Source organism: Pistacia vera, unplaced genomic scaffold, assembly GCF_008641045.1.
Source record: "Pistacia vera cultivar Batoury unplaced genomic scaffold, PisVer_v2 Contig468, whole genome shotgun sequence".
Taxonomy (NCBI): Eukaryota; Viridiplantae; Streptophyta; class Magnoliopsida; order Sapindales; family Anacardiaceae; genus Pistacia; species Pistacia vera.
In genome coordinates this window covers 341900-352807 of record NW_022196299.1, presented here as the reverse complement: position 1 = coordinate 352807, position 10908 = coordinate 341900, and the positions used below count along the sequence as shown (strand labels likewise).

Sequence of the window (10908 nt, the reverse complement as noted above, 5' to 3'; positions counted from 1 at the left end):
TAATATTTTTCAATAATGGCAAATGCGTTTAAAATCTCACATGGTAAATATGATAAAATTTGAGGTGGGTTTGACTTCTCATCCAATAAGACTTTGTTAGGTGAGAAGTCAGACTCATCTAAAATTCTATTATAATATCAAAATTATGCCCAATTGAGCTAAGTGTTTGACCAACGGGTAAAAAGTTAGAGTCAAACAACTATCTCTATTCACATGCATGACCTAACATATGAGCTTGACTATGAGAGGACGTGTTGGAGCCCTACACCGACTAAACATGCTTAAACCTACTGGTTTATAAGAGAGGGTAATCCTCTCATTCAACAAAGATTTATTGGGTGAAGAGGTAGACCTACCTTAAATTTTATCAAAATAAAATAAATCCCCAAACTATATAATAAATTTTTGACATCTTTGATAGGTTTATAACTGGTTACCCCCTACCGACCAAGCAAAGCAAAAGAAAAAATATCTTCTACTTAGTAGCAAAAAAATGATGTTAACTTAGGTCAAAATTACATTGAAATAAAGAAGATGTCAACCAATAATGAGTGGGGACATGATCACACCAATGAATACCACTAATTTAATATTTCTAGGGCTCCACACCATGCCTCCCGCCATATCATTTCCTATCATCTCAATCCTCCTTACCCTCGCACACAAGTTCCAGAACTTTCCTCAAGGACCACAACTTGCTAAATGAAGAAAGGGGCTAATATGCAAAAATCCAAAACCCACCTCTAGAACTTTCTAATTTTCTTATTATAAAATAATAATCCCCCATAATCTTTCCATTTAACCCCTTCAATGTCGTTATTTCGAAGCGTTGGATTTGTGTTACATGAGTAATGGAATTGGGCTACCTAGTTGGTAGTTGTTGTTGTAGTAACAGCTTAAACGACCTTCCGGAAGAAGAAAACAGAGGCGTATGTGAACAAAGAAAGAAAATATCTCGAGTGTCACTTTGTAACAATCATCATAACCCATCAGCACCACCACCAAAACCGCGGCTCTTTATTATACATATACACTTCTCTTTTATGATTTTCTTCTTGATTCTCCTTTAATCATATCCTTTTTTCTTTTCTCTTTTCTTTTATAATCTAAAGTCAATCAATCTGTTTGTCTTTCTTTCTGTTCCTTCCTCTGTTTTTCTAAATTGGTAAATGAATCCTTATTACATAGTAAAAGAGGAGTACCTGGGATCGAGTTCATCACAATCGGGAGTGATGGCTCCGCCGCAGCCAATGGAAGGCCTCCACGACACGGGGCCACCCCCATTTCTGACTAAAACTTATGAAATGGTTGATGATTTGAATACTAATCATATTGTTTCTTGGACCAGAGGCGGTGGGAGCTTTGTTGTTTGGGACCCTCACGCCTTGTCCACTGCTCTTCTTCCTCGATACTTCAAGCATAATAACTTCTCCAGCTTTGTCCGGCAGCTTAACACTTATGTAAGTCCGCAATTTGAAGTTCTTAGTCGAATTTGCTTTCTTCTTCCCTATTGTGATTTGAATCAACATTGTTCAATTCAATTCATCCACCAATCCTTCTTCTTGGATGTATGGTTTTATTTTATTTTTTAATTAATTTTTTTAACCAAGCAAGTGGGGATTCCAAATGGGTTCTTGAAATGCCTACACTTGGATGCTCACTGGCTTGTCACAATGTCCTATCTGTAAGTTTAATAAAATTCAAGATGGTTCTGGAAACTCACATGCCTTCGTCATCAAATCCTATTATTTTATTATCAGAAGAGTTTTTTATAATATTGTTTTTTATTGTATCAAATGCATGAATTCATGTTAATATTTTTTTCTTAGTTGAGTTTCACTGACCCATTTTCAATTTTTTGATAAGTTACTGAATGTAAATTTTGTTTTGGTGCAGGGATTCAGAAAGATTGATCCAGGTAGGTGGGAGTTTGCAAATGAGGGATTTCTGAGGGAGCAGAAGCAACTTTTGAGGAACATCAAGAGGAGGAAGGCAACATCTCAGCCGCTTCCTCCGCCGCAAGCGCTTGGTCCTTGTGTTGAAGTGGGGCGGTTTGGACTAGACGGGGAGATTGATCGTTTGGTGCGTGACAAGCAGGTTTTAATGATGGAATTAACGAAACTTAGACACCTGCAGCAGAATACAAGAGCCTATCTTCAAGCCATAGAACAAAGGCTACAAGGCACAGAAAAGAAGCAGCAACAAATGATGTCTTTCTTGGCTAGAGCAATGCAAAATCCTGTCTTTCTACAGCAGTTAGTGCAGCAAAAACAGAAAAGGATGGAGCTTGAGGAAGCCATGACTAAGAAAAGAAGAAGGCCAATTGATCAAGGACCAAGTGGAGTTGGTAGTAGTAGTGAAGGGACAAATCCCATCAAAGCTGAGCCCTTGGAATTTGGGGAATACGGGTTTCAGGTGTCTGAACTGGAAGCACTGGCATTGGAAATGCAAGGATATGGGAGAACAAGGAGGGAGCAAGAGGATGGAAATGCAGATATAGAGGCACCAGAGAGTGGTGATAGAGAACTTGATGATGGATTTTGGGAAGAGTTATTGAATGAGAGGTTTGAAGGAGAATTAGATATTCCAAATTCTGAAGCAGGTGAAGATGAAGATGTGAATGTTTTGGCTGATCGTTTTGGGTATTTGGGTTGAAGCCCCAGGTAAAATATATGGGCAGTTGTTTGATTCTACAGTTTACACTGCTCTATCGATGATGACAGTTCCTTCTGGGTGGGAGGCTTCTGCAAAGCGAGCCATCAGTTTGTATTTTCCATTGTGGTGTTTGGATTTCTTGAAATGCCATTAGGCAATAATATTCACCTGCATTTCTTGCTATATTGACAGGACAGAAGAATAACCAAGCAGTGTACCAGTGGAAAAATATCTTGTTTCTGGTGTTTCTAACCCTGTATTCCATTTTCTTTTGTTCCAAAAATTTTCAATTTTGTACATCTTTTTTTCTCTTAAATTTTCTCTTATCTTGGTTAGGTTGAAGGCAGTGCTTGGAAGATTCTCTATCATGATTTGTCTCTGAAGGTTTTTTGTTTATATTTTCACACCTCAAAATCACAACCTGTTCTATATGCACTATGCAATGCATTTAATTCATATCCATTGCTTTATCTGCCTCTTGTCTCGTAATTCCTTCTCTTTTTTTGGCCTCAAATGAGTGTAGATTGTAGATTGTCCTGAAGCTGTTGAAATGGACAACATCATGTAGCTGCAAATTCCTGGAACCACCATTACTTGTTGCTATTGGACTCAAGAATTACTTGGTAGTTAACTTAAATTTTTTTAAACTTTTATGCAAGAATTGATACAGTATTTCGTGACAAATATATCATGATGTAGATCTTTTTCCTGGGATGGCAACTGGGTTCTCAATTCTCATTGGTGATTTTCATCTCCATATGTGCTTCCAAGTGGTAAAAATTTCAAATCTTTGCAAAGAAATTAGCTTGTAATTTATATAATGTGGTATAATATAATGTTATTGGTGTGACTTCTTCTTATTCAAGAAGCCACTTTTAAAAGAAATAGACAAAGATGCAGCTGCAAGTTACTGGAACCACAAATAGCTGAAGCTACTTGACAAAATCTATTTAGTTGGTAGTTAGCTTTTAGGATTTAATATCTCCATTTTTCAAGTTGTTTTTACTTGTTTAAAAGAATTGATAGAATGTGTACTGTCGGTGGTAATAATCATAAATGTGTATTGTGTAAGATTTTACATCTCATTTGCAATTTGGCTCGGATTGTCACTTTCATCTGCATGCCGCATTTATCCAAGTGTGTGATAATTCTTCATTTCTTGATTTGCACCACACAAATCCATCAACCCTGTTGCTCTTCTCCCTTTTCATGGAGATCAATAAGTTCTAGATGAAAGAGATAATCATTTTGTTTTGCTGGGTTTTATAGCTTTTGAATGCTAGTGGTAGTGATTTGTGAGAAAATTCCTATATCCAAGTGGGGTTGTATATGAGAATTTTCATGGCTGTTCAAAGTTGAATGATCAAGTAAATTTTGACTTATCGGCTTGATTTATATTAAACATGCATTTACTTAATCCAATTGTATTTGCGAAGCACAATTTCTATTTGGCTTATTGAATTCATTTACTTGATTTATGAAAAAAAATAATAATCTTTCTTTCAACACGAGAGCAAGTATAAGCACGTGATTTGATGTGGTATACTCTTATTCACTGGTTATATTAGAATTATATAGTGAGCAAGAGAGCATAAGCTCCTTGTGGGTGAGCATTGATGTAACAACTCAATCTCGTATAAGGGTACGTAAATAGGAGGAGTATTATACTGACAAACATTTCTTATTAACTTTCTCTTACAAATGCGACGTGTCAGTTTACAATAAATTCTGTTTGTCTAATAATGGATTCCGTTTGATCAAATATGAACTGATTAATTGTTAGCTATCCCATTCTATTTGTGAGATAAAATTGTGAGAAATGTTTATTAATCTATCTTTATTTAATTAATAAACAACTTTATAAACATGTTTAAAAATAGATGTAATAACACGAACTCATAAATAATGAAACAATTATGTGCACCTAAATAGATAGATAGATAATTTTGTAACCCCTAACTTTTATTTTAATTGGACATTTAAAAATCTCATACATTTATACATCAATGATAACTTATGGTTAAAATCATAATCTTCTCTTGTTATGAAGTTTATCTGAATACAACAATTAATTGTAAATAAAAATAGAAAATATAAGAAAAAACCAATTATTACGTAATATAAATGAACATAAAAAGAAATTTGGAAAAGGATTTTCTGCAAAAGCCAAAAAGTGGTCAACAGTCAAACCTCAAGACCGTGCGTTTTAAATGAAAACGAATCAATTAAGCGCTACTTTTGAGTGGACTCTCATGAGTAAGCTCCGAAGATCTCTCTGTTTCCTGGCGCTCTCTTCCTCAGATTTCGCCGGACTAACCAATCAACAGTTTCACGGGAGATTACGGTGAGTAATACTCGTCTCTTCTCTTTATCTCAAATCAACTTTTCATTTTCAGTGCGGTTGCCATTTGCCAACTTGGATCTACACTTTTAACAAACAAAATGCGTTTCATGTAGAATTTCTCAATTTTAAAAAACCTATTGTGAATGTTCATAATCTATCAGATTGTTAGCCAGCCATAGGGATACTGGCAGTCCAGATAAACTAGTTGGGTTTTTTTTTTTTTTTTTTTTCTTCTATTGCTGTTAAATTGGCCCAAGTTGGCTAACTTAATTAATTGTACGAAAGTTTTTCCTGGAATTTGCAATATACAAGAGTTGATTAACCACGTAAAGTTTTTCAAATCAATATAATTATGTAGCATTGAAGTTGCTACCAATAATTTATTTTACTTCAGCGTTGCATGATTTTTGAAATCATATTGCAAAAATTGGCATTAGATGATTTAGATAATTTAGTTTTGAGGAAACTCTGGTTAGTTTAAATTATGGTATTTTGATGCATCTGTTACCGGTTTTATAACATTTTTTGATGCGGCTTACGCTAAGAGCAGGCGGGTTGTCATAATGTTAACTAATTAGTTTGCAGATTTATGCTTTTTTACTCATAATTTGGTTCAAGTCGAGAAAATGTTCGAAGGTTAAGTCAATATGAAGAGAAACTCAGCTATAACTGAGACTATTATCACAATTAATTGTATTGAAACTGTTTTCCTGATTAATCGATAATAACATTGTCATGGCATTTACTGGTTTCCTTTGCATTCTGTAATACGCATTTGCATTGCTCTCTATCTGTCTACTGTTGCTGTAATGAGGTGTTATAGTTGTAACTGATTTGCGGTGGCATCTTCTCATGACCTTAAATATATATGTTACGCTGTACTGTTTCCATTCATTTTTCTCCTTCCTGCCTGTCATGATATGATCATTTTGATAAGTTTTGGTGGGAGAGGAGTTATCGATTTCACATACTCTATATGTGTTTTGTTGTAAAGGGTATTTTTGAAGCTTAACTCCTAGTATCATGTTATTTGATTTGTGTAATTAATAAATGAAAAATGGTTTAGTTATGTTTAGTGATAATCAAAATTTGGGTTCATGTGTTACATGTGAGCATAATATTATCTGTTTCATAATTGTAAGACTAATAATTTTAAGACTATACTCATGATTCACTTACCATTAGAGAAAGGAAAACAAATGATGAGGTTGATGCTATGTTGAGCTAGTTACTTTGAGTAATTAGTAAAATCCACACATAAATTAGTTTGACCTTCTAGAAGAAGTAATTGGGTGGAGTGTAGTGCTGGATTCCCATTATTTACTCTCGTTCTTTTTAATATATAGTTTTCAATTCGGGCGGCTTTCACTTTTTTTGGTTCTGAAACAAGTGAACTTTGTAGAATGTTCTTTTCCAATTTCTGTAATTTTTAACAAATTCTCACAACTGTACTTTATTTTAGCATTCTTGAAATTCAAACCTGAGTATTATTAGTTTCTAGAGTGGATATTGTGCTTAAAAGTCAGTTAGTCTTTTTTCCTTGATGGCTGCGTTACTAATTGCCATAGGCAAGTATTCACCCAAGGTTCTTTTTGCTTCTGTCCATTTTAGGCTGGACATCGATGTGAATTGAAACAGCAGAGTGAACAAGTGGGGAAATGCCTTCTTAGAAAGCAGTTGATCCAGAAATAGCAGGATTTAGCTGGAGATGCTTTGCAGTGAAAAGGTAAATTCCTTTCTGGAAACAAGTAATATTGGGCCTGCTCCTGTTGTAAGGTGATAAAAAATTATCTTTGTTTTAACGATGCGCAACTCTTAAAGATGTAACTTAAATAAATTATATATGCAGCATTTTTTTTTATCTGTTAGAGCAACTTGTGACAACTTTGATAAGACAGAAAGAATAGAAATGAGTTATTGCAGGCTCTTATTCTTGTTTAAACGCGATAATGGGTAAAAATAAGCTAATACTGAGGTCAATGACTAGATGATCCTAATCTTATTGGTAGCATGGATTCAATAATGGATGATTTTGTTTTTTCTGTCATGTAAATTGAACTTTCATGAGTTGGTGGGGTGCAGTACTACAAACTTGATATCAGCTGTGTGAACAGAATGGTTTGGTTTCTTTTTTCCATGATATAGACTTCAACGAATTAGAGGCATGAAGGCTTTTGTTTTGTTTTGTATCTTTTTTATTTATTTATTTTTAACGTTAGGACTTGACTAATCGCCTATATACCTGCTAGCTTGTTAATTATATGATTATGTAAAACAAATGATGTAGAGAAATGGTATGGAAATGATCATAATTGAATTTTGAGGCATGGTTAAGTAAAAAATGTTAGTGATGGATGGGGACATGCTAGTTTATCATTTTGTGTTTCACAAAGATCTGGATACACAGTGAGCCATATGTATGGCATAACTTACTATATATGCCAGAATAGTATAACATGCTGTATAGCCAGAAAGAGTTGAAGCCACAAATCAATTATGGATTTTTTCATAAGCAAGGGTGGGAATATGTATAACTTCTATGTACTTGGATTCAGTATCTCAAGAATATAGAAATTTGTGGGGGCATAAGATGTGTAAATTTGGCAGTTTATTATTTGGAATTTGTCATTTATCTATGGTGGGGAAATGGAGACGATATTTCCCATATAATTGAAGGATTTGAAGGAAAAGTTATGTAAATTGAGGTAAGGCCAGACTTGCTAGTTTACAACTGTGTTGGTAGTAGAAAAATCATCTCCACAATAGTGTAATGAAATTTAAAGTAGGGTAATTTCAATCAGAAAATGTAGGGCAAAACCAAATGCTACTACCATTTGAAAAGATGATCAAATAAGGTCATTATTGTAGACTTGACCATATGCAGCAAAGACCATTGAATTCAGTGATAAAGAGGCGGCTTTTTATATGGTTGCGTGCAAGAATGAAAAGCTGGAGGAGAGAAAGGAAAACAACATTTGCTGGTTGAGATAGGCAAAGAAAAGATTTTATGAGGTTGAGTATACAAATTTGTTTACTGATTTCAATAGAAATTACTTTTAAATACCTGAGGAAATTTTGGATGAAAGTTTTATATCTCTATGATTATTAATAGATAATGCAAAACATTGGATTTCAAGATTGGTAGTTTATAATGTAATGGAATAGACATTAAAACATGTACATAGAGTGGAGTGAAAGATCTATGTAATGTGGGTGGCCAGATAAGAAAGTTAAGATGCTAACTGGTTGCATTTTGGAATTGTTCACTTGCTGCTAAAGTAATTCTTACATGAGAAAGATGTGGTTTAAGCTGATGTTGCCATAAAGAAGGAGGCCAGAAGTATCTATGAAGGTATTAAGTTTTAATTAGTATTGAGACATAAGTAAAACATGGCCATAGAGTGTAGATATTGCTGATTTTCAAAATGTTAGTTGCGTCTTTGACCGATACTGGATAGAAGAAGACAACCCTTGAATTTTTCTTTGACATGAAACAGATTAGATATGTTTTGTTCATATTGCTTGGCACTTTGTGTTCTTAAGCGTATTCTACAAGCAAAAATTTGTGCCCACTTTCTTTTGTTTATCTTCAAATTGGTTTATTTTCCAAACAATATATACATGTATTCTCATTCTTCAATAGTTACAAGGATTGTATTCATTCATGGTTTGCCTTTCTTACATCACTTGGTTAAAATCCAGGATCATTCAACTAGAATTGTCATATTAGTAATCTTATATGGACTCACTGGACAAGTCAACAAAAAGATGCTGGCAAAGAACGTGATGAACGTCAGTTACCGGTCCCAACAGATATGGTAGGTTAGCTTGTTTGTTGGCTCCCCATGCAAGGTTGATGTCATCTTATGTTTGTGCCAATTGTCTTAATCTGATGGTAATTTACCTCATTTCTGCTTTTCAACATGGTTGTATTGTGTCACCAAAAGCCCCCTTACCACCCAGGTTCCTCAAATTGGTTACAGAAGAAGCCTAATAACCTTTTCCCTAGAAATTGGGTTTTGTCTCTTGAAACTTTGATCCTGGTTGTTGGCTTCTGGTGAATATGTACCAATAAAAAATTTATTTGCTTGCCCCTGAAACAAAACTCAAGTTCCTAGTCAGGTGCTTGCTCTGGTTAATTAATGTGTTGAATGTGCAGCGACTGGGGAGATTTTTTTTTTACACATAAAAGTTGTTTCTTCGTATCAAAAAGTCACTAGATGCTTCTCACTCAAGGGACAAATTTTTATTAACTTTTTATGGCCATCTAGGAGACAATGTCAAATAAAGCCTATTGCTGTTATACAATAATGTCATATAGAGTCTATTGCTGTCATACATTAAAAGGTAAACACTCATTAATGGCTTTGTCACCAATTGAACAAAAAATGGAGAAGTGTCCAAAGATGTGATGGACAGAATCCATATGTTCAGTTGTTTTATTTATTTAGTAGAGCATCTCGTGATTTGATAAAAAGCTATATGCCAATCTGTTCTTGTTTCTAATGCATAGTAACATGATGATGGGCTCTATAAATTTTTAACTTTATCATGGTGCTTCAAATTTGGTGACACTGTTCTTGTCATGTATTTGTTGAATTTGCAGGCTTTTGGGGGCTTTCGACAATATATGGTGGGCCTAACATGGCAAATACATAAAGAAAAGATGAGTTAGCACCTCTTCAGCCGTGGTAAGAGACTACTCAAATTTAGGAAGTCTAAATTATATTCACATTTGGTTAGTAGTGATGCCGTCTTAAGACAAATTGAGCCAGAAACTTGCAGCCATTGTGTTGCATCAAAGGTGAGAATAGTCTTGTCTATGCTAGTTGCATGAAAATTGAAATAGTTCAAATCTATGTGAGCTGGATAGGGCATTTTTGTCGAAGGGGCAACTGCGGTCAATGAAAAATTCCTACTCAGCTAAGCCATTTATGTTCTTTTCCGATTACTTCTTTATCTCTTGTTGCATTGTCAATAATCTACCTATAGCTTTTTCGAAATTGTGGTAAAGTTTCTCCATGAAGAAATTTGTTTTACCTGGATTGCTGGCTTATACTTTTCTTTCCCAGTGCAGTAAAATATGTTATGGATTTGTTTTATCAGGTGGGTTGCTTGCTTGTACTTTCCCAGTAAAATATGTTGTAGATAAAGGACAAATTTGAATTGTTATGAACTTTTACTGAATGCATAATTACTCTTGTGAAATCAGGAACGGCAGGAGTTGAATGTTTGTTTCTGTGGTGGGGGAGGACAGGATCACAGGAAAAACTGCAGATTGTATTGAAATTTATTCACGTATGGATGGCTCAGCCGACTCAACAGTAACACAAGATTTGTCCAGGGGAGAAGAGAAAATGTTTAATAATCGCACACGAATGCAACTCTCTAATTATTATAAACAATATATATTTAAATTATATGAATGAATACCACACATAGTAATTAAACAAAAAATAAATGTACATTTGTGACGGTGACTTAATTAATCATTATTGGATAGTTTGTTGGTAAAAGAGAAAAAAAAAAAAAAAATGGTTTAATGAGTTTTTGTTTTCATAAACTTTGATAACGGTAATTATTGAGGAGTTTATCTAATTATTAATTTTAAGATTTTGGAAGATTTAGTTGAGTGCTCACAAAATTAGTTAAAGACGCGTATAAATAAATTCGTACCTCCGGAAGAAAGAAAACAAACAAGCAAGGGTTGAATTAATGAAGTTGCTCATCTTTAACACGAACCGTTGACCTAAAGAAAAGTTTAAATACAAGAAAAATCTTCATTTAAATCGCTTCCAAATTCGTGGAAACCACGCGCCACATTAACTCTTGGGAATTTTTTGGAACACAGGTTATTTGACAGCTGGCAGTACTATAATGGGATTGGGTTATGCATGTGATTGAACACG

The 10908-nt window shown here is 34.4% G+C and overlaps 1 protein-coding gene and 1 long non-coding RNA gene across 5 annotated transcripts; both read left to right on the top strand.

Annotated features, from left to right (window-relative positions):
* Positions 1-1098: 1098 nt before the first annotated feature.
* On the top strand, positions 1099-3494 carry LOC116145861 (heat stress transcription factor A-7a-like). 3 transcript variants are annotated; one of them, XM_031431300.1, is made up of 4 exons: positions 1099-1460; positions 1897-2733; positions 2848-3278; positions 3355-3494. In XM_031431300.1, exons 1-2 carry the CDS (start codon positions 1170-1172, stop codon positions 2653-2655), a joined length of 1050 nt encoding a protein of 349 aa, XP_031287160.1. In that variant the 5' UTR covers positions 1099-1169; the 3' UTR covers positions 2656-2733; positions 2848-3278; positions 3355-3494. The 3 variants fall into 3 exon arrangements, with proteins under 3 accessions (XP_031287160.1, XP_031287159.1, XP_031287158.1); XM_031431299.1 differs by having other exon boundaries at positions 1897-3039; positions 3179-3278; XM_031431298.1 differs by having other exon boundaries at positions 1897-3278.
* A 1413-nt stretch (positions 3495-4907) lies between these two features.
* LOC116145866 lies at positions 4908-10451 on the top strand. 2 transcript variants are annotated; one of them, XR_004130439.1, is made up of 6 exons: positions 4908-4999; positions 6611-6725; positions 8702-8817; positions 9606-9690; positions 10077-10105; positions 10212-10451. It is a non-coding gene; the product is annotated as an uncharacterized LOC116145866 (long non-coding RNA). The 2 variants fall into 2 exon arrangements; XR_004130438.1 differs by having other exon boundaries at positions 9606-10105.
* The last annotated feature ends 457 nt before the right edge of the window (positions 10452-10908 follow it).